This window comes from Equus caballus, chromosome 14 (genome assembly GCF_041296265.1).
Source record: "Equus caballus isolate H_3958 breed thoroughbred chromosome 14, TB-T2T, whole genome shotgun sequence".
Taxonomy (NCBI): Eukaryota; Metazoa; Chordata; class Mammalia; order Perissodactyla; family Equidae; genus Equus; species Equus caballus.
Genome location: NC_091697.1, coordinates 55,752,796 through 55,775,380, shown reverse-complemented (window position 1 = coordinate 55,775,380; position 22,585 = coordinate 55,752,796). Strand labels below are relative to the sequence as shown.

The following is a 22,585-nucleotide window of genomic DNA, read 5'->3' as shown; positions in this document are numbered from 1 at the left end:
ATTATAAAGAACAATTACTAGGGAGAGGTAAGCAACTCATATTTTCAGGCCACTTTATTTGAATTATATCATGTAATCTACCCTAGAGTCCTGTGAGGTGGGTTTTATTATCATCTCTATGAGCTAAGTAGCAACTGAGGCTCAGAGGGGTCAAACAATTTGCCCAAAGCCACACAGCTTGTAAGTAGCAGGACTGAGATTTGAACCCAGGTCATCTGCCTCCAGAATCTGCACTGAAGAGCTTTGCTATACCAATGCCAACACTGAGGCAGGGCTGGTAACCTACGTGGTGGTTCCTGGCTGAGGATCCCAGGCTACACATCTAAACCATCAAGCAAAGTTGCCAAAGGCTGCTTCCTCGCCTTTCAGTGCATATCCTTCCCAGAAACTTCCTTCCATTTCTTACCCTACCCTTCTGGTCAGGACCACTCTAGTTTTGTAAAGGGGTTATTTCACCACAGCTCAGACTCAGATGGCAGTCCATGGAGGCTGCTGTGTGCTCAGACCCAAGGCCCAGCCAAGGCAGCCTTCTCACCTCGTGATCTTAGTGGCCGTCCGTATTGACTCACTGAGTAGGGTCACTGCCAAAGACACCTCTCTCGCTGCATGATCATTGACTGAGCAGAAAGGCAGCAGATAGGGTTTTTTGATGTAGACACCATCAAAATAGTTCCTCCAATCCTGTTCTCTAGATTTTCTCCCCCAGCCTCCAGAAAAAAAGGAAATGATAACAAACACCACAGTGAGGAAAAGGATTCATAGATAAAGTGGAGTTAAGTCCCAGGAGCCCAGACACAGAGCCTAATGCAGCAAGAGAGGCATTCCCTTCTCCCGGAAGGTTGTTTTCAGGAAAGTTCTCTTATAAGTATGTGCTTGACAGTCTTCACCAGCGAGCAGAATGAGCCCCACCTGGGCAGAGACAGACAAAGGGAACATTTCCCCCAAAGTGGCAGAAGTCCTCAGCACTGGACTGGCCCGCACAGGTAGCCAGGGGAGTGAATGTGCCACGTCTCCCTTCTGGGGAGATGGGGAGAGGAGGAGACAGAGAGGACATCAGGGAAGGACCTGGCTCTCCCCAAAGTCAGAGCTACCCCAGAACATGCCCTAGTCTTCAATGCAGAAGACACAGCCTAGGGTCAGAGTGCTTTCCATGGCCTTGTGGTCTTTGGTGTCCTGAGTGCGACCCATGGTCTAGGAACCACTCGGTGACTGCCTTACCTGGCAATGATGGTGGCTCTCTGAAATTCTCCTCTCCTGTGGCCTCGCTGGATCTCCCTGGACCTCTGTCCCTTCAGGGTTCCTTCTCTGCCTGCCCCTTAACCTCTCCAGATGGGTGCTCCCAAGGGCTCTGGCCCATCATCCTCTCCTCTTCTCCCCCTTGTTTGTCCTTCTCTTTTCCAACACATGCTCCGGAGGGAGCGTGTTCATGGCTTTAGCCATCAGCTTCTGGTATGGTGACTTGAATCTGCATCTCCAGTCCTCCCACCTCCCCTGAAGTCCAGACTTTTGAAGGCAGCTCCCTCCTGGACATCTCCACCTGGAAATGCAGCTGGCTCATCACGCCTGATGCGAACACACCTGGAGTCGAGCCTCCCTCCCTGCAGGCAGCCGAGCGTGCACCTTCACCAGGGTGCCTGACCTGCATGCAGTCCTCTCAGCTATTCCCTGGTCATTGTCTCGGACTCCCCATCTTCCATCTCCTCCTTGCCCAGGGGGTTTCCAAGTCTAGTCAGTGCTACCCCTGAAATCTCCCTGAAACCCCTCCTCTCCTCTCCACTGCTCTACCACTCCCCTAAGTCAGGCCTGCAATAGCTTGGCTCCCTCGGTACCCTGCCCCTCCTCCAGACCCTGAATTGCACTGCTCCCCCTGTCCTTGCTTTCCCTCACCCCTCACTCTGACCAGCCCTCTCTCTCCCGCAGTGTTGATCTCCTCCTTCCTACCTTCTTCTCATCCTCATTCCAACATGTCCAAGCCTCTCTTGACTTCGTCTTCCTCTGGCTTCCACCCTGACTCTCCCTTTCCCTTCTCAGACAAGCTTCTTGAAAAAATCGTCTACACTGTACACTTGCCACCTCCACGACCTCATCTCTCCATCAAACCACCATAACCTGGCTTCCACCCTCCTGCTCTCCGCAGCCAAGTCCCCAGTGCCTCACTGTTTCCAAACAGTGGACGTTCCTTGGATCTGTCTGGCGTGCAGCTCCCTCCTTCTGGGGCGCCCCCTCCCACCACAACTCCACACCCCCCATTTCCTCCTGCTCTCCTGTCAGCACTCCTTCACCTCCTTTGTGGCTGCTCTCTGCCATGCCTCCTCTCCATCATCTGTCATCACCCAGCTCTTGCTCCACATGCCCTCCCCAGAGAATTCATCCACTCCCACAGCTTCGCCTTGAGACAGACCGGGGATGACTCCCATGTCTGAATCTCCACCCAGATCCCTGCTCGAGCTCCAGATCCTTATAGCCAGCTGTCTACAGGACATTCCACTTGCTTGAATCACAAGCACCTCAAACTCAGTGTGTCCAAAACCACTCACTCTCTACTGGCAAACCTGCAACCCCCTCCATGTCCCTCTTTCTAAAAACGGTACCACCATCCACCAAGATGCCCGTGCCAATAGCACGTTAGTCATCGTTGACTCCTCCTTCTCCTCCCCCAGTCCCCATGTACCACCTCCAAGCCTCCTGATCTGCTGCCTCCTAGGCACTCCTCAGGTTTGCCACCTCTCTTCATGCGCACCTCCTCTACCTTTGGTCAAGCTCTCACATGGTCCCTTTCTGGTCACCTGACCCTCCTGCCCCAAGTCTGGCCTCGTGGTATTTTATCTGACCCTCTCATAGCTGCTCCTGACAGTGACCATGCCACTTGCCTGCTTCTCCATCACCTGCAGGACTCTTAGCTTGGGTCTAGGTCCTGTGACACATCTTCCCTCCTCCTCCAACCTTGACTCCACCTGCCCATGCTTCAGCCAGCCGGACAACTTGAGTTCCCTGAACGCATGCCTCATTTTGCCTGGCTAACTCCTTCTCACCCTTCAGACCTAAGAGCAGGTGTTGCCTCCTCTCAGGGCCAGCTGCCTCCTCTGGGCTCCCAAGGCCACAGCTGCCCTTCTCTATGGCACATTGTTGGGTGGCCCGAGGATCTCCTGACTATGAGCTTTTTCAGAAAAAGCCTGGATCTCATTTGCTCATCCATCTTTGTGTCCCCAGGCTAGCAATACCGGTAACTGGTGGGTGATTAATAGATGCTTGGATGAATATGTACCTCCCTCCCAGGTGACTACATGTTTACTTGCTCTGAGCTCCTCCAGGGCAGAAATCTTGACTTTTCAGTCTCTTTGCAGCAAGTATCTGGCATGTAGTGCTGTAGAGATGTTTAAGGAAAGACAACGAGTGTGCACCTACGTGGTGGACCCCACCCTCTCCATGGTTTCCAAGAGTAGCTTAGAGTCTTCAGAAAATCTGCCCCTCATTTTTTGTCTTGTGTCAATCATAAGATTTACTCCTTATCCATCTTTCAAAGAGCAAGCCTGGGGAGGAGAGGGGTGCTCCTGGAATGCAGAGGCAAGGCCGATGGGGCTCGTATTATGGGGATCAGCATTGTCCCCCTCCCCACTTCCAAAGTGTTTGTAGCCTCAAGAGCAGTGAGGGATCTTTGGGCTCAGCGCGCCGCGGGCTCCAGGAGGGAGTGCAGTGTGCGGAGAGCCTGGGCACGGCCGCCCTTTACTTCTAGCCTCTCCCTCCCGGAGTTACCTGGGGTCCTTCGAGCCAGGGAGCCTGTTGGCGAGGGGAGGGAGGGCCGACGGGAGGGGCGGGCTGGGCGGTGAGGAGAGCGAGCGGGGCGCCGCAGGCCGCCGGGCTGGGAGGCGGGGGCGCCGGGGCGCCGGGGCAGCCCGCCCTCCGCCCGCCCTCCGCCCGCCCTCCGCCCGCCCGCGGCTTCCCCGCCCCTCGCGGCCGCTCCCTCCCGCCGGCCGCTTACTTAACCTGCCCGCGGCCGCGGCGCTCTCACTTCCTCGCCGCCCGCCCGCCCATCGCCCCATGGCGCTCCTCGTGCGGCTGCTGCCCCTCGCCCTGGCGCTGGCCCTGGGCCCCGCCGCCAGCCTGGCGGGCCCCGCCAGGTCGCCCTACCAGCTGGTGCTGCAGCACAGCCGGCTCCGGGGCCGGCAGCATGGGTAAGCCGGGCCGCCCCCGCCGAGGGTGGCGGAGGGACGGGCTAGGGGCGCAGGGGACAAAGCCCGAACGAAAAGCAGGCAGTGTTGGGGGCTCAGAGGGACCAGCCCTGCACGAGGTGGAGGAGGAAGGTGGGGGACGACGGAGGGAAAGCCAGCCGAGGACGCTTTGTCGAGGAAAGGGGTGGGAGAGCCGACCAGCCACCGGACTCAGGTCAAGAGCTTGAGACGACCTGACCCGGCCGGGATTTTAGCTTCTCCCAGCAGTTGGGAGGAAGGGGTAGTTGGCAGCTCTGCCCAGAAGCACCGTGGGAAGGTGGCAGGGCCGAGAGCAAGCCCACCCAGCAGTGCAGAGAGTCCAGTCCAGCCAGGTCCTTGTCCAGTGCCTGAAGACCTGTAAGACTGGCAGCTTCCAAGGTCCCCAGGCTCCTGTCCACCTGGCCAGGCCCTGCACCCAACACCTGGCACCAGATAGTGCTCTCCAGGCACAGCAAGGGCAGTTAAGGCAACGTGGGATCTCCCCTGCCAGAGGACGAGCAGAATTCCATGGGCTTCACATACACTGTACAGATGGGGAAACTGAGTCCAGAGAGGACACACTACTTTCCCACAGTCCTGCAGTATGCAGTAGAGCCGGGATTGGAATCTCTCTTAAAACAATACCTGGGTTTGTAAATTTGGGACATTGTGGTTGCATATATTCCTTTGAGATACTGAAGATGTGTTGGCTTTAGGAGGCAAGCCCAGGCAGAGGGTCTGAGCTGGTAAAGGCCTTCACCCAAACCCAGGCCAGTGTGGGCAATATTGCTCCCTCCCAGGCAAGACCAGCTTGCCGTGCACATACCCAGGCTTGGCGGCAGCTTCTAGCCCAGCTGGTCACACCAAGTCCTTTTTCACAGCCAGCTCAGACTATATGTGGTTAGTCATGTAGCAGCCCAAATGCCATGGGTGTCAGGGGGACCCCATTGCCATTGCTGTGGCATTTGCATCCTGGTAGAACCCAGACCACCCCATGACTGGACAGGTCTGCACTCAGATCAAAACTCATGGTCAGGGGTGAGTAGAGTTGACTTCATAGGACTTTACAAAGTCTTGGCTCCACCCCTAGGAGTGCTCTGGGGGTGGGTGCAGGCTGCCCCTCACAGGCAGTAGTTATCTTTGTCCTCTCTGCGTGTGGCTTTATGGGCTCACTTGGCCTTTCCGGTGCCCACAGTTGTGGGGTGGGGGCCTGCTGGGAGTGAGTCGGCCGCTCTGCAGAATGAAATCAAGCAGGACCCTGCCGCAGCCTCAACACCCTCCTGGAAAGAGGAGAGCAGGGGGGATGTCCTGGGGTCTTTAGGGAAGTGGGAGAGTCCCCTTTGACGTAGGCTGTGTGTATTAAAGGGTGAGGGGGCAGGTCGGAAAGACGAGGGGGATATGAGACATGAAAGTCTAAATGTGAGCAACTGGCATTTTCATTGTCTCTGCCCAGCTCACCTTTGTCCCTCTGCCTTTCTTGCCAATGGAGCTTGTTGTGTTCAGGTGCCGCAATCTGCCTGGGAGGTTTCTGACCCCTCTGTATCTTAACCACTAAGTCAGGAGAAGAGCCCTATAGCATGCCCTGCAGCACTGCGACCCGGAATGATGTCTCTGTGCACACCACAGTGAAGCTTCCCCAAAGGGGTTTACTCTGTTCCGCCGAGACCATCTCTATAGCAAGCCTCCTTCCCATCAGAGCCCGGAGGAGACACTGACCCGTCAGAAAATAGGGCGCTTTTTTTTAATGCAAATGCTCTTCATTATGACTTTCAGATAGGAGATCAACTTCCACTCCACCCCAACCCCCATACCCCTGCTGGCTAATCCTCTTGATTAGCTTCTTGCTGTGCAGTTGGAAAGGCCTGTAGTGATCTGTGAGGGGCAGAGGGAGCTAAGTCATATGGGCACCCCCCCCCCAACCCAGGAAAGTCTAGATGCACAGGCAGATGCACTGTGACGAAACGCTTGCATTTACTCTGATCTAACCGTCCCTGAAAATATCACAGGGCCGCCTGGCCTTGCACATGGGTGTGGCACCCTGTGCAAAATGGATAACCTTGTTCAAGCTCCAACCCTTCATTCAAAGTGAGAACTGGTGAAAAGGGAAGGGAAATGTCTCTGCTATTTTAGGGAAATGTAGTGTGCCCCAAGATATGAAGGCAGAAGTAGTGCGTGTGCCTTGCTTGTGCGCGGCACTTTGTCACCCGTCACCACTTTGCTTTCGTCTTCACTGCAACACAATGAGATCTATTGTTCGTATTCCCATTTTACAGATGGAGTAACTGCAGCTTAGTGAGATGGCGTGACTTAGTCCAAACACAGAAAGCTGTTGGGAGAGTAGTGACTGCTGTGGTCTCTTGACTCCCGGCTCTATCTATAGGGAGTTCCTATAGTTTTCCTATAGGGAGGGAAAGAAATCATACCGAGAGAGAAGTAAAAAGGCAGTCATACTTTTGAATATCATCAACCAAAACTGGACTGAATTTCCTGAAGCACTTGATTTTCAAGTCCAAGTTGAACAGCAGAGCTGTTGTGCTTGAGGCCAAATGCCTAGAAATGGCTTGCTCATTTCAATTAAACTTCAGCCTAAATTTCCTATATACACAGCTCACCTCTCCCCTCCTCCGACCCCAATGGATGTGAGAGGGAGTGGGGCACAGTGACCCCAGCCCCCGCTCCTGTCTCAAAGGGCAGCAGCAGTGGAAACTCACTCCGCAGAGGAATGTTGGAGCCGCATCCACAAGAGACTCACTGACGACCCGCCAGACGCCTACGGAAAGTTGCAGGGAATTCATCGACAGTAATTGTTTCCTGCTTGGTCAGATAGAAGAACTTCTGAGATTGCGCAGCGAGGAATAGCATCTAGGGCTGGTGTGTGGCCAGCGGGGATGCTCCAGGGGTTATGTGGGGACTGTGAGGACTGCTGCAAGCTGTGAATCCCAGGCAGCAAAGAGAGAGGCAAGGTGGCTTCTGTTAGAATCCTCTGGAGGCTGTGGGCATCTGGCCAGGGCCAGCCAGAACTAAGGGCACGTGGGGCTCTCCTCCCTGTTGGTCTGTCATCTCCTCTCCACCCTTCTCTTGCCCTCAGGTTCTTACATCGACCCACTAAGATTTACTGTGCCTCCTTTGCTCGCTCACCTTTGCCTACTGCACCACAAACTGGACAGGAGGTGACATCCATGCAGTAGAAGAGACAGGGCAGAGATGTAAAGAGTCACTGCACCCTCCTACCCAGTAACCTGACTGAGTATTTCAGAAGTGACCAAGTTTCTGCAGCTGATAGGATGGGGATGGCAGCTGTAGCTCTCACTGCAGTATCAGTATCTTCTGAAAAATACTGTGCACATCAAATGGTGGCTATTGGTTACAGTTCTAAAGTAACAGAGGAACTGATATATAAAAATGATACCCGAAGTTCTCTGGGTGCAGAGGTTTTGTGAAAGCCCTCAGTCTCTCTGCTTCTCTTTCCTCTGACTTGTGATTCAGTGGATGAACTGCCTACCTCCAGCTCAGGAAGACCCGCTCCCAGTGGTCACCACACAGCCACAGCTGCCTCCTTTCCCCAGGGGCTGCTAATGAAGGTCCTGCCACCGCGTGGCCTGAGCACGATTTGGGTCAGGACTTGGTACACTGAATAAAATACGCAAAAACAAAACCGCACAGTGCTCGGCAGACCCCAGGGAGGTTTGCACTCAGCTTTTCCGCAGAGCTCCTGAGGACTCTGCAGAGCTGGGCGGTCCTGGAAGGATTCTGTTCAACAAGTTTGGTCCAGGCTCCTTCTTCACCGGGACGCAGCGCTCGGCCCCACCTAGAATATAAAAGAAAGAACAAGGCAGAGCACCTGCCTTCAATATTCTTTGGAAGGTAGTGGAAGAGAGGAGACATACACCCCATGATCAGTTTTGGATTCTGTTGGTACCCAGTGTAAACAAGGGCTGCGTCCCAGGTCAGAGGATGGACAGAACGTGTTACCTGGGACAGCGGAAGAAGGCTTTCTGGAGAATGGGACTCAGCTGGGGTCTAAGTAATGAACGACTGAGAGTCCAGTGGGAGAGCATCTCCCGCCAAGCAGCCGCCATTTTGTGTTGGGGAGCCAGGCAGCTGGCCTAGGGACGCGGAGTATGTCTGTGAGTGGAGCTGCCTGGAAGGTGCTGGGCCCAGACCTCAGCCCCCATGACAACAGGACCAGCGATGGGCACTGGGAGCTGGGTTAGAGCCTGTGGGCGTTTGGGCTCAGTGTGGGGTGGGGGTGCAGAGATAGCCTGGGGGTTCCTCTCAGAGCTGCTTAGCAAAAACACCACTTTTACTCAGCTAGTTTTCTCAATCTGTAACACACAATCTAAAATATTTAAGATGCTTTTATTTACACTTACCAAATGTCCGTGTCAAAGAAGGATACCTACAAGAAGTTATGTCAATGTGCGAGACATACTTTGATGACATTTAGTTTGGGAGAGAACTTTCGGGAGGGCTGTTGATGGAGATCTAGGTCAGGAGGACCAAAGTCTACCCCTGAGCCACCCCCTGTTCCCAAGACTGAAATGACTGTAGCTTCTCCGTAGCTAGAAAGTTCTAGTGACCCAGGAAGGCCCACATGGTGGGAAGGACATGGAGGTGGGTGAACATGCTGACCATCTTGCTTAAGCTGCTGCCTTTATTTTCAGCCCCAACGTGTGCGCTGTGCAGAAGCTCATCGGCACCAACAAGAAGTACTTCACCAACTGCAAGCAGTGGTACCAGAGGAAGATCTGCGGCAAATCAACGTGAGTATCTGCAGCCATCTAAGACCGCCAGCCACCAAGGAGGCCGTGCCGCCTGTACGCCGGCTGCAGTGCCCCAGGCCTGGGTCAGCCTTTGGAGAGGTCAGGCTGTCTAAGGAGCCATGAAGATGCAGACGTGTCAGGGCACTGTGTGCTTGGGAGTGGCTTTTAATAAGCCGGCCAATTTTGTTTTGCATTTTTAAGGCTCCTGGCAAGACTTTGATATATTTTTCAGGGCTGATTTGGGATTACAAGAAGCACGAAACATGGTGTGTGTTTGTGTGTGCATCTTAATCCTCACTAAATGATACAAATATTTACTGGAGAAGCCACCGGCCACCAGCCTGTGACTCTAAGAAAGAAAGCCCGTTGGTAAACTTATACTAAATAGCACCACCCCTGCTCTGCGATCCTAAGCACACATCCCCAAACGACTTAGAATGCCTATAAATAGGCACATGATGAGACAGCACAGTGAATTAAGAACATAGGCTCAGACTTCCTGATTCAGCTGCTGGCTCTGCCACTTACCTGAGTAAGTCGCTTCACCTTTGGAACTCTCAGAGACCTAGTCTGTAAAATAACAATAGGACTACCTTTTGGGGTTGTCAGGAGGATTGACTGAAATAATGCACATGGGAGGCTGAATATGGCGCCTGGCACAGCTTAAGTGCTTCATGAATGCTACCGGCTATTATTTGCAAATCTAGGCCATGCAAACAGAAGTGTGATGCCAGTGGGGTGTGGACCAGTGTAGTTACAGTAGGGCTTGTTGGTGCCTCTATCCGCATGGAGGAAGGCGGCATTCACCCTGACTGCCCCATCGCCTGGTGGAAACAGGGTGGCGGGCGTGTTCGAACAGAATTCCGGGGAAACCTAATCTGTTTTGACACCAGTCGTCAACAAATCTCAAAGCTGGCTGTCTCCTACAGACAGGAAGATGTGCTACGCAAAACCTCCTGAGCCACTTGTGAGGGCCTCCCCTTCCTCTTCTTTGCATAAAAGGAGGATTAAGAGACTCCAGGCCACTATCTTGAACCCTTTCTCATGTTAGAGATTCTTAAACGTACAGCTGTGACATTGCTTTTGAGCAGACATCCCCTCCACCTTCATAACCAGCTGAAGGAAGCGAAAATGCTCTTTCCTTAAAATGTACATGGAAATAAGTATCCCAGCTTGGAACCCCGATTGTGATAGGCAATTATCAATCCTGGTATGAATCTGGGAAATTAGGGATCATGGCAGAGCAAGAGAGACCCCCAGCTCCCTGGGAGCCCATTGAGGGCAGGTCCCTGACAGTTGGCTTCCCACTTGACCAAGCCCAGTCTCAGAGCTAAGGCTGAGTGAACTAGGAGGACATACCCTCTGGGTTCTGTGAACAAATGCCCAGTGATAATTCTTGCTATGGGCAAAAGGAGATTATGCAAATTCTGTACCACGCTTCCTTCCATGGTGCTCACTTAAAAAAAAAAAAAAACTTTTAGTACTCTTTGATTTTTCCCGTGTGTGTATTATCTACTCATATAAACAGCTAATTAATTACTTCATTAAATACACAACCAGGCCCCACATAATTGCTTCTTAGAAGGAGACCACAGCGCCGGTACCAAGAAGACAGCTCTTCCACATCTCGGAGCCCTAGGTTTCAAAGAGCTCCACCTTTTTGTTAGTTCCAGTTTCTCTAAAAATGGGACCTGCTTGTGAGGTCAAGCTGGCAACAGAGTGACATTGGCCATGGTGTTTTGGGTGGCCCTGTAAGGAAGCATTTGCCTGCCTAGTTAACAGTAGCTTAGTAAGATCCCTGGCAGTGCCCAGGCTGACACTGCTGTGGACGATGGGTCATCTTGGCTTGTTGGCCCTTGGTACCTGCACCATCCCTGTCTCTGTGCCTGGACAAGGCAAGGCGGCACAGCTGTGCGTTGTGTTCCTGATGACCCCATCTTCCTTCTGGGCAGATTTGGCTCTGAGAGTGTGGTGATGAGGTGGTGCAGCACCCTCACGCCGGTGGGCACATGGGGAGCCAAGGTACTAGAAAAGGAATACATGGGAGCTGCGGGTGGGGAAAGCAAGGTGGAGAGTAGAGTCAAGCAGAGCCCAGTGCCCACTCCTAGCCGTTGACCTGGTCTTACAAACCAGAAGGCGATGATATGCATGTTCAACTCTTCAGTGTGGCTGTTGCTTTGGGCAGCTTCAAAAAGAGGAAATAAGGATAGGAAAACATGAGTTGATATAAAACTTTATGATCCAGGACAAGAGGGGTCCCTTCCTGGAACATCACATGCAGTGTCGTGAAGGTGGAGCTGACTGGGAAGAGGTCCAGAGAACTCAGGGAGGGAAAGGGGAAGCAGCTGAACTCATCTCCGACATCCCCAAGAGAGCCGAGGAAGCACAGCCTTGTTCAGTTGTGTAGCCGGGACCCAGACTCATAAGAAAGCTGCCACCTGACCCCAGGATTCAGTGCCATGGGTGATTAGGAGACGAGGGAGAGAGGGCTGTGCTGGCTGGAGTTGACATCATCTTGGTGAAAATGGATCCCTAGGTGCATTTATTTGAGTGAGGACCGACTAGAAAATGGGGAACATGGTGGTGGTTGGAGTAAAGAGGACCATCTCAGCATGGGGCCACCTTGGGCAGTGCGAATTTTCTCAGCAAGACTCCAGGGAAGATGCTGGAGCAGAAGTGAGTGTTGGGATGAAAGGGAGCAAGGTGTCACGGGAAACGGGCACAGGTCACCAAGGGGCCCAAGACTTGGAAGGAGAATTTGAACCTGAAAGCAGACAAGTGGCACCAAGCACGGGGCCAGGGAGTGAAGACTTTGCAGTGTCAGGTCATACAGAGACTCAGGAGCCTGGAGCCACTTGTCTGCTGCTATGAGGCCCCGAACTCCACCTCCATGGAGGGAAGAAGGGAGGGGACTGGCCTCACTCAGCACCCAGATCAGAAAACACTACATTGTCTTCAAACAGTAGCTTTTCTGCATTTCCTGAGTCTTTGATGCTATTTGTCAAGCCCAACATGTGGATTTTATTACAGGAAGTAGTTACCATTGGGCCCCTATTTAGTGACTTAAGTGAATTTTATTTCTGGGAAATTCACATTAGCTTTTATTTCAGACCCTAAAGAGCACCAGAGCAATACAGTCGCTAATCAAGCGAAGAGGGTTATGAGGGAGACAGCATCCCATTCTGTGATTTCAGGCCCCCGTCTGATCAGTAACCATAAAATTTTTAAGTGCAACCGCTTGAGCGATGGTGCAGGAAATCGTGGTCAGGAAGCCTCGCTGCCTCTCGACAAGCCTCCTTTGTGCGAGCTCCAGTGAGAGGGAGTCCTATTTAACAGCCAAGTCGGAGTTGACATCATGGGGTTGTAATAGTCCTAGCAGGAGTTCAGACATCATAAACGTGGCTCAGGGAGGGCCAGCGTGGGAGCTAGCAGGTAGGGGTGGCAGCTCTCCGTTCCAAGTCTTGAAGTTGGTTCATGAGCAGCACATTTCACAAGTGCAGTAGCCATTCTCTGGAGCCAGGATGAGCTGGCAGAACACTCCTCTTTCCCTAGTAGCAAGCGTTGCTTTACCCAAGGGCTGAAATGTTAATACTACTTCAGCACTGCGTTAAAGCTTAGAGATTTAACTTCTACCGAAGCCAGCTGGTCAGCTGGTGTATGGTTGGCTTTTCCATTAGCTGGCAGAGCTGTTTCCAGGAGCTCTCTTTCTGGGCAGGGTACCCGGGGACATCTGCAGTGAACCTGAGGAAGAGCCTTCCTTTTCCTCCCTTTCCTGTATCCTACAACCTTGATCCTAAGAGGAAACAGTAGAGGCTGGTGAGAAGGTATCTAGGGAAGTCAGGGTGTCCCAGACCCACTCCTGTACCTTCTTCCCTGTCTCATATTCCTTATGCAGCCAGCTGGGACTCTGTGGATAATCTGCTCTGAAATAACTGAGTTTTGACATACACCATACACCAGTGGTTCATCAAACATGTCTGTCGGGCAGGCTTCTTGAAGGTTTTATCACATTCTGTAAACTCCTAAGAGGCAGCTTAGCTGACATGGAATTTTATTCTGTTGAGTATTTACATGAGTCCGTGCACCATACCATCTGGGGTAAGGCCCTGTGGTAGGTGGAGTAATAACCCTCTAAAGATGTCCACATCCTAATCTTTGAACCTGTGAACATTTGCCTTACACGGGAAAAGAGACTGCAGATATTGAGACAGGAGGTTATCCTGGATTATCTGGTGAGTCTAGTATAATCGTAAGGGTCCTTATAAGAGAGAGGCAGCAGGGTCAGAGTCAGAGAAGGAGATGTGACAATGAAAACTGAAGGTGGAGTGATGTAGCCACAAGCCAAGAAATGCAGGCAACCTCTAGAATATGGAAAAGACAAGGAATGGATTCTCCCCTTGAACCTCTATAAGGAATGTAGCCTTTGATTTTAGCCTCATAAGGCCAATTTCTGACTCTAACACCTAGAATGATAAGATAATAAATTTGTTTTGTTTTAAGCTATTAAATTTGTGGTAATTTGTTACAGCAATAATGAGAAACTAATACAGGCCCTATGTATTGAGTTATAGCAATGTGTTATAGGGAATTTATTTATTACAATGTGATTTGGTCAGTGGTCTCGTGCAAGACATTGCTTTCAATGAAGTTATTAGCTTAATTTCAATTTTAAAGTTTATACCTGGAGTTTTTTGAGAAGCTCAACAACTGAGTGCTTAGTAAATATCCAGAATTTTTTAAGTGCTTCTCATTTGTACGTTCATTCAATTCTCACAGTCACCCTACAAGATCAACATGATTATTAGCCCACTGACAGATGGGGAGACTGAGGCTCAGAAAGCCTAAGCAACCTGCTCAAAGTCATGTGCTGGTGAGTAGGTGAGGTCTAGCTCTCTACTATGCTGCTCCAAGGAGAATCAAGCCTAGCAGCTAATGTCAGCGATTCCTAAGTAAGCAGCCCTGCAGGGCCAGGGTGAACTGCCCCAGATCTCTCTCTAGGGCTCCAAAACCTGTGACCATCGTCCCAGAGACATGGCCTCTTCAGGGTCAGCAGGGGCCCAGAGTCACTGACCCAACCTTCCTCTGGTTGCTCACCCCTAGTCTGGTGGTCACTCTGATCCTCTGCTGCAAGGGGACTCCCCAACAGCCCTAGACAGATGAAGGGCATGGGAATGGAAGAGAGAGTCAGCGTCCAGGAGCCCCCAAAATGCCCTCACACCCCCACATAGATTGTCACAAAAAACCTAAGTACACTTTCTAAAGGCCCTATCTTCCTCACTAACCAACCTGGACCCTGGTGAATAGGGTAGTGGTGAGGTCTTTCGTGGTGGGCAGTAGGTTAAAGCAAACCCTTTTTCACCGGGGGGCTCAAGATTTTGATTTTTCTACTGGGACACTTGAGAAAGCTCCACTGAGTTTTCAAGGCCAGGAATACAGAAAATGAGCCACTCCAGGCAGGCAGTCTGGGGGGCATGTCGAATGTCTAGACGAAATGGGTCTGTGTTTGCTCTGCAATTGCTTGGAAAGCATGACACACTGAACGGTTTCCCTTCTGTCATGGGAAACTGGCTCTCAGGCTCCATTCCTTGCTCCACCTACTTCCAGAGTCTAGTTAATCCCTAGGTATTTACAGCCACAAGAGCAAGCCAAGGCTGTGGAGCACACTTGGGAGAGTGACTGTTTTAACTTACTGTATTGACTTCTTGGAAAATTACTTTGGGGAGAGGAATACCAAGACTTCTCTCTTTATCCAATTATGAGTAAGAATTTTGGAGATGAATGGAGGAGAGCTTCCCAAACATCTCAATTCTTAGACCTTGGATTGACACTATCTTTTTGCCCCCTCCCCTCCCCAAAGGCCCTTCTAAATTGGGCACCTTCCTTTACTTTCTTCTTCAAATTGTTCTTCTGACCAGGGAAGCTGGAACAAAACAATTAGTGTCTCATTGCCCTAAAGGAGATGCTTTCTCTGACCTGAGCTCTTCACTCCTTGGACTATGTCAGGCCAAGGAGAAGCCAGGAGCTTTTAATCAGAACAGCTTTTGCTGATGAGATTCAATTCAGATACCAACAGATTGGTCCTTTCTGCACAGGGAAGCCAAGGCACTGGGGAGACACCGATGGAGGCTGCCCATGATTTCCATCCTTTGCTGCATTCATCCTAGAGAGATGGCATCAGGCCCAGGACTCTGTGATTGTCCCCAGCCCTGTCCACAGCATGTGTGTTCTCCCCAGGACCAGAGCCCAAGGAGAATGGTACACTAGGCTGAGAACAGGGTGTGCTAGTCCAGAAAGATTGACTCAAAGGCTGTCTTTTCAGTCTGCAATTTCCAGCTGCCCTCTTGCTTCTCTGGGGCCATTCTTCTCAGAATACCAGTTCTGAGAAGAGCTGGTATTGTTGGGACAGTTGGGAGCAGGGAAACTGGCAGCTGTGGAAGCATCTCAACCCATAGAGCTGCCGTGCTCAGGCTGAGAGGCGTGGCTTACACCTGCACACCTAGAGAGTGCCGGGGATGCCAGACTGTGGGCAGCAGGAGAGCAGAGTAGGGAGAGGTCAGCAAGGCAAGAGGATTAGGAGAAAGCTTCCTGGCAGAGAACCACACTCAGTTAACCAAGAAAAAGCCTGCTGGGGGACTGAGCCTCTGCCTGGGGTAGTGTGCCACCCACATCCAACCACTGTGGGACATGGGTACAGAAAGCCCACCGAGAGGCACTGTGAGTGGTGACAAGGGTTAGTTCTGGTCACATGGGAGAGAAAACCTCTGTCCTCTCGATGTCAAACTTTCCAAATCAGACTGCTTTTCCCCAAACACAAGCATTGTCAAGAGCAATGGAAAAGGGATTGGACTTGATACAATTCCAGGAGGGTCTGAGATCTGGCCCTCCCCAGCTGTCCTTTTAAGAAAGGCCTCATCCCTCAGAGCCCTTGCAGCTTTCTGATTCCATCCTAAGTATCCTTCTCCACTCTGAGACTTTCTCCTTAGATCCGTCCCTGCTCCCAGCTCCTTCTCCCACACACACATGGCCACAGGAACCAGGGAGTTCACATTCAGGGATTGGTTTTCTTTTGTCCTTAATGAAATCCTAGTGAGGCCACCTGAGCTGTTAAGCTTACTTAAGGTTTTTAAGGATGGAACTCAGACACTGACGTCCTGGAAGAAGAGTCTTTTGCTGAGGTGGCTGGGGTTCCAAGGCGTGAAGTGTGCAGCACCCATGTGTATGGGGGACCCCAGAGATGAGGAAGGCTTTGAGCAGATGACCTATCTCCCAACTGTGCTTCTCCAACTCCATGGAATGTCACCCAGGCTCTTTTGGAAAGAAGCTAAGCTTTGGGGCACTTGACCTAATCTCACCTTCCCAACCCTGGCCACAGAGCCCTGGCCTGGCTGTCCCCTGGTCCTATGCTCAAGGCTTGCAGCTCTCCCTAGGTTTAGGTGGAGAAGCTGGCAGGCACTCTCCTTCTTGAAAGAGTGCTTCTCTGTCACCTAGAAATAATCCCATTGACTGGAATTTTGAGTGTGAGATTGAAGGAACCTTAGAGATTCTTGAATTTAACTTCATCCCATTTTATAGATCATGAAACTGAGGCCCAGAGAGAGAAATGGACTTTCAAGGTGGCCCTTCTAGTTACTAATGGATCACAGGCCAAGTCTCCTAATCTGTTATGCCACATAGCCTTTCAGAGGTTGTGTATCAATCAAATTTGACATTAGTTGCAGAAGATAGGTTTAGTTTCTGAAGATAAAATTGTGGGTCAGTTAGGGTCAGTCCTGAGCCCACCAGCCTCTGTAGCCCTTATAAGTATGGGAATGAAAGATTGGAAAGAAACAGGATGGCACAAGAATGAAGAGAGCAGGGCTCTGCTTCTCTTCTGGCGATGTCGTTAAACATCCTGTGAGAGGCCCGTGGTGAGCAGTTCTATAGTAAAACTTGCTGCAATTAAAGTCTGAATTCTCTCTTGTCCCAAAGGGCATAACCATGTGTAAGGAAAAAAGGGACAGGACGTGGCTGTTTGCTAAGGAGGGACTGTGCTCACACTGCCGGTGCAGGGGTGGCCTCAGGTAGCACTTGGGGATTTGATATGAAGCAAGCCTTTCTTAGGTGTAGGCTTCTAGAACTCTTACTTCCTTGCAATGTTATTGGGGACTATGGGATGGTTGAGGGATGAGGGTGGATGGGGACCATTTTGCTATATAATCCTTTGTGTATTTTCCATTTGAAACCATATAACTGTTTTTATATTAATTTTAAAAGTTTGAAGTTTGATTGTAAAGACTGAGAAAAACTGGATGATCGCCTATACGCTCCTCTTCTTGCTGTTAAATCAGAGAGCTAGAAGACCATGAGAAATTTAGTCCAACAATCATCACATGATACATACGTGCATTTTACAGATGAGGAAACTGAGATGCAGAGAGGAGACGGGACTGGTTGGAGAGGTCCCAGTTAGTTAGTGGCAGACTCAGAGCCAGAAGAGGTCCAGGGCTCTTTCTGCTCCTCTCTGCTGCCTCTCAGGAACGCTATCCATTGGATTCCCTACAAATTATGTTGGAGGTAAATTCTTGGTGAGTGTTTTCTAATCCCACTATTGAATTTGCTGCCGCAGTCCTCTGACCTTTGCCTGTTGCATTGCTGTGTGTGATGGCAGCTGTTGGGAACATTCTGCAAAGCTGAGGGGGAGTGACAAGCTCCTTGCCAATGAAAGGCACAAATATGACTTGATGAAACATCTCCTCTGAGAGTGGGATGTTCTCATTTCCCTTCCTCGGCTGTGGAGGCCATTCTTCCTGGAGAGAGGACTGATGGCATGCGAGGAGGAGGGAAGCCCTGCCTCATAACATGTGTGTGTCTCATTGCAGAGTCATCAGCTACGAGTGCTGTCCTGGATATGAAAAGGTCCCAGGAGAGAAGGGCTGTCCTGCAGGTGAATAAGCCAGGCCTTGCCTTTTGGCACAGATGGAGGGGAGGAGGGAGAGGAGCACTCCTGTAAAAGGCCACAGAGTCTGAATGGGAGTCTGAGGGATGAAGCTGTGTGAACACTCTCATCACATGCTCTCTGGCCTCTAAGTTCCACGTGAGGGCCAGAGGATGGAAGCTGGAAACAGTGAGTTTCCCACGCTACTCACTTCCTGTTCAGGCTGACCTGCTTGACCAGCTGGTGGAACAGACTCCACTTCTGACCTGCCCATGCTCTCCTCACCAGGCACAGGCTCCTGGCCTTGTTGTCTCTGGCTGGGAGTGATTCTAAACACATCCAGTCCTTCCGATCAGCCCTGCTAAGGAGCGGATGGGATAGGCTTGGTCTGCTGCTGGGCTGCGAACACCAAGCTGCCCCCACCTTATACTGTTGAAACTTGGCCCATTGGAGTTCTGTAGGGAGGAGAGTGGCAGGCCAGGTGGGCTTACCCAGAGTCACCAAAGGGTGCTGTGAATGGCCACATGCAACCAAAGACCACGTGGCACCTGTGAATTTTATCAGAGCCTTTCCTTTAGTTCTGCACACCAGCAGGGACTGTGCAGAGGAGTTCTTTTTTTTAACTTTGAAATATTTGCTAGTTTATTAGTTGAGAATGTGAGACTGAGACTTAAAGAGAAGGGGGCAGTCTGGTTGGTGCCAAGGTCACAAGGGGGTGTGGTTGGCATGGGCTGGGGCCATGGCGTTCCAGACTTAAGTGGAAGGACAGGCAGGAACGAGGGAATGGGAAAAGGATAATGAACTCAGAAGGGGAGCTCAGCCTCTGAGCCTTGGTTCATGCCCTTTAAAATGAACATTAAGCTCCCTGTGTGAGGGGAGGTCCCTCTGAAGCTTCAGCCTACTTTTAGGAGATAACATTTTATCACTTATGAATACGCAAAGTACCTTGAAGATTTGTAGTGTTCTTTCATTCTAATAGAGGCCATTAGGGAACCAGTTTCAACAACTAGATAAATCTGTACGACTAGTTTGTAATTAGGGTATCTATTTCTGGTGTGCATTCCTGCGTGCATTATCTAAATGTCTGTGAACAAAAGCTTTGCGCTTCTGTGGTTAAAATGATTAAAAATGACCAATTAGTTGAGTTCAACTAGGGAGGCATTTGACCTACAGAGTTGTCTTAAGAAGCGTGAGAAGCTTCAGGCTCCCCAGCAGTAGTCTGTCTCTGGGCCTTCCCACACTCTTCTCCTGCAGATGTCCTGTCCTCTCTGCAGACAGGGGGGGCTGTGGTCTGGTTGGGACGGACCTCACAGGCCTGCCCCTCCTCTGTCCTCTGCCTCTGCAGCCCTGCCTCTCTCAAACCTTTATGAGACCCTGGGAGTCGTTGGATCGACCACCACTCAGCTGTACACGGACCGCACAGAGAAGCTGAGGCCCGAGATGGAAGGGCCGGGCAGCTTCACCATCTTCGCCCCCAGCAATGAGGCCTGGGCTTCCTTGCCAGCCGTGAGACCTCCTTCTGCTGAGGGGACTCTTACTGGGAACTGCGTTACTTCCTAGAGGGGTGGGCTGGTGGGCATGAAAGATGAGACTCTGTAGTGAGTTCCCACTATTTCAGGAAACTTTGTCCTTAAGCCCTCAGATAAAGCTGGGAACTTGAGCTAAAATATACCTCACCAGGTTGCTTCCAGTGCCCCATCCATCCAGCTGGACAGACAGACCTCAGAGCTCACTGAGGAGGGGTCCTTGGAAGAATGGAGGCCTGGGGTCACTGAACCTTTCCCAGGGTAGCAAGAACCCATCTCTTGAATGTGGGGTCTGAACCTCCTAACTGCCACACGGACCTTCCTTCTAGGAAGTGCTGGACTCCCTGGTGAGCAACGTCAACATCGAGCTGCTCAACGCCCTTCGCTACCACATGGTGAACAGACGGGTCCTGACAGACGAGCTGAAACACGGCATGGCCCTCACCTCCATGTACCAGAACTCTGACATCCAAATCCACCACTATCCCAATGGGGTAGGCATCCCCAGTTACACAGCATTGCTCCCTGCCAACTGAGCCCACGCCTGGTCCACATGGGGGCTGGTTTTGGATGTCTGTCCTGCAGGTGGGGTAAGCTATAGGTAACCTCTGCCTCCTGCCCCTGCTTCTCCTCAGGCCCTCTAGTTCCACAGCTTATGGAACCCACATTCTGTACTGTGTTGTCTCCTCCTGGGACTTCGAGACTGTGCCTCTGATGTCTTCCCCGCTCATCCTTGCTTCTTCTCTGGGCAGATCGTGACTGTCAACTGTGCTCGGCTACTGAAAGCTGACCACCATGCGACCAATGGTGTGGTGCACCTCATAGATAAGGTCATCTCCACTGTCACCAACAACATCCAGCAGATCATCGAGATCGAGGACACCTTTGAGACCCTTCGGGTGAGGGACTGTCCTGGGAGGAGGCCCAGCCTGGGGACACACCACCTCCCAAGAGGGGCTGCTTCTGCAGGAGGAACAGAGGATATCTCCGTGTTCATGGTCATTTAGGGGACATGGAGCAAGTTCCTTTAAATGCCCATGAACATGGATAATCCACTAATCAGATACTCTGCTTGGTCACAAGGAAACATCCTAATCTTCTGCAGGGAAATTTCCTCTGCCTGTCTTCTCCTTCATAAAGCTTTCCTTTCCTGGGCTCCCCTGGGAAGTTCAGTGTTTGTGTCTGCAGCAGTACAGGGTCCTCTGAGCCCTTGGCTGCTTGGCCATGTACTGTGGGTTCCACAGGTGGGAAGGCCCTTCCTCCCAGGTGGTGTTTCCCACCTGGGGAACTAGAATAAATGGTCTGTCAGGCTGCGTGATCTTCCAGACCACATGTCCCCACCATGGACCCCTGCTCCAGCCGTACCCATGTTTCCTTGGAGCCCAGACCAGCAGAGGGGCCACTAATGTGTAGACTGGGGGTCGACTTCTGGCCTGGCTTCTAACTGCTCTGGGGCCACACAATATTGTTCCTTCCCCCGTGCCCAGCAGGCATTTGTCTTACATCTAGAGTGGTGAGTGGGCCTTCCTCTTGGCAACGGCTGCTTGGAGGAAGTGAACACAGGCTGCCCTGTCAGGGTTTTTGCCCTGATTCAAGGAGAACTTCCTGACCACAAAGGATACCAAGTGGGAGTGGGGTGGTTCCTCCCCTGGAGATCTCCAACACAGACACAAACACGCCTGGGCTGGACTGGCACTGAATGGCTTCAGGAAGTGGCTCTGGAGGGTCTGGGGACCCTGCTCTCTCAGCTCTTGCCCTGCTTGCTTTCTGGGTCACTCGACGGTCAGGGGTCTGCAAAGGAATGATGTTCCCACAAAGTTGGTGGCGTGTTTCGCTTACCAGCAGCTGATTCCCCGCTGAGAAACGTCCTCTTACTGTTTAGATTTGGCAAATAGTCCTTCCTTTCTTCTTCCCCCTTGCCGTCCCTAATGCCTAGCTTTCCTTCCAGTAACATACTTATTAAGCACTTGCTACTTCTCAGATATTGTTCTACGTGCCAGGGCTATAGAGGTGAACAAGACAGACAAACTTCTGTCCTCAGTAGCACTTATAGTCTTTCTGGGGAGGCGGACAAGAAACAAACAAGGTAGCCTCAGACCTCAGATTGTGCCGAACGTGTGAAGTCAGGGCGTAAGTGGTGAGCAGAGGAGGCCAGTTGGGACTGGATGGTCAGGGAAGGGCTCTCAGAGGAGGTAACTTTGGAGTTGAGGCCTGAAGGATGAGAATGGCCAGTTATATGACACGCAGTGGGGAAGAGCAGAGCTGGCAGAGAGGGAGCAAGAGCAAAGGCTCAGAAGTGGGAATAGCAGAAGGGAGGCCAGGGGGCCAGGAGAAGACAGCAAGGCAGCCACAATGTGAGGTGGGAGCAGCCAGATCCTGCAGGGCCCTGTAGACCTGGCGGAGGCAGGTATCTTCATCCTCAGAGCAGTAGGGAGCCACTTGCGCTCTTAGAAGATCCTTCCAGCAGCTCTGTAGAGAATGGTCACATGATCCTTCCACTCATGGAGCTCACACGAGTGATCCTTACCAGTAACTGTTTGTAATGTGAGGAGGAGCGCCACCTGTGAATGTGTGTGTAACGGACTCTCTCGTCTGGGGGCCGGGCTGGGGCGGGTAATGCCAAGTGGACCACCTAGAGAAACAACATTTCAGTCCAGGTCCAAAGAAGGAATAGGAATCAAAGAAGCAAAAAAAGGGGGAGGGCAGAGGGAGCGACAGGCAAGGCCTGGTGGTGGGAGGAGGAAGGCATGTGAGGTCACTGGGATGGCCACGGTGGCTGGAGGTCAGGCTGGGCAAGGACCCCACAGCCATGGTAGAGGTGAGCTTTGCTTTGGCTCCTCTTCATCTTGGGCTTCTCCATAACCTGGAGCCCTCCAGGGAGCACGACAAGGCTGTGTGTGCCTGTGGTCTGCACAGACGCCCAGAGCCTTCAGGGAGCACTGTGTCCCCTCCCCTCCCCACAGGCTGCCGTGGCCGCCTCGGGCCTCAACACCCTGCTCGAAGGGGATGGCCAGTTCACGCTGTTGGCCCCGACAAATGAGGCCTTCGAGAAGATCCCTGCAGAGACCCTGAACCGGATCCTGGGGGACCCAGAGGCCCTGAGAGGTGAGCACCCCTCGGCTCCTGCTGCTGCCTTGTTGCAGCAGCCAGACCTAGCCCAAAGCCTGCTCTCATCCCAGACAGACATGCTGCCTG

General features: G+C 51.9%; 1 protein-coding gene across 1 annotated transcript in view; it reads left to right on the top strand.

Moving 5' to 3' along the window:
• The first annotated feature begins 3,862 nt into the window (after positions 1-3,862).
• TGFBI (transforming growth factor beta induced) overlaps positions 3,863-22,585 on the top strand; it is a 31,562-nt gene continuing 12,839 nt past the window's right edge. Inside the window, exons 1-7 of the mRNA XM_005599710.3 lie at positions 3,863-4,172; positions 8,852-8,950; positions 17,809-17,873; positions 19,210-19,370; positions 19,720-19,884; positions 20,143-20,289; positions 22,354-22,495. Coding sequence (XP_005599767.2) covers positions 4,039-4,172; positions 8,852-8,950; positions 17,809-17,873; positions 19,210-19,370; positions 19,720-19,884; positions 20,143-20,289; positions 22,354-22,495 — 913 coding nt within the window. The 5' untranslated portion in view covers positions 3,863-4,038. The remainder of the gene's footprint in view (positions 4,173-8,851; positions 8,951-17,808; positions 17,874-19,209; positions 19,371-19,719; positions 19,885-20,142; positions 20,290-22,353; positions 22,496-22,585) is intronic.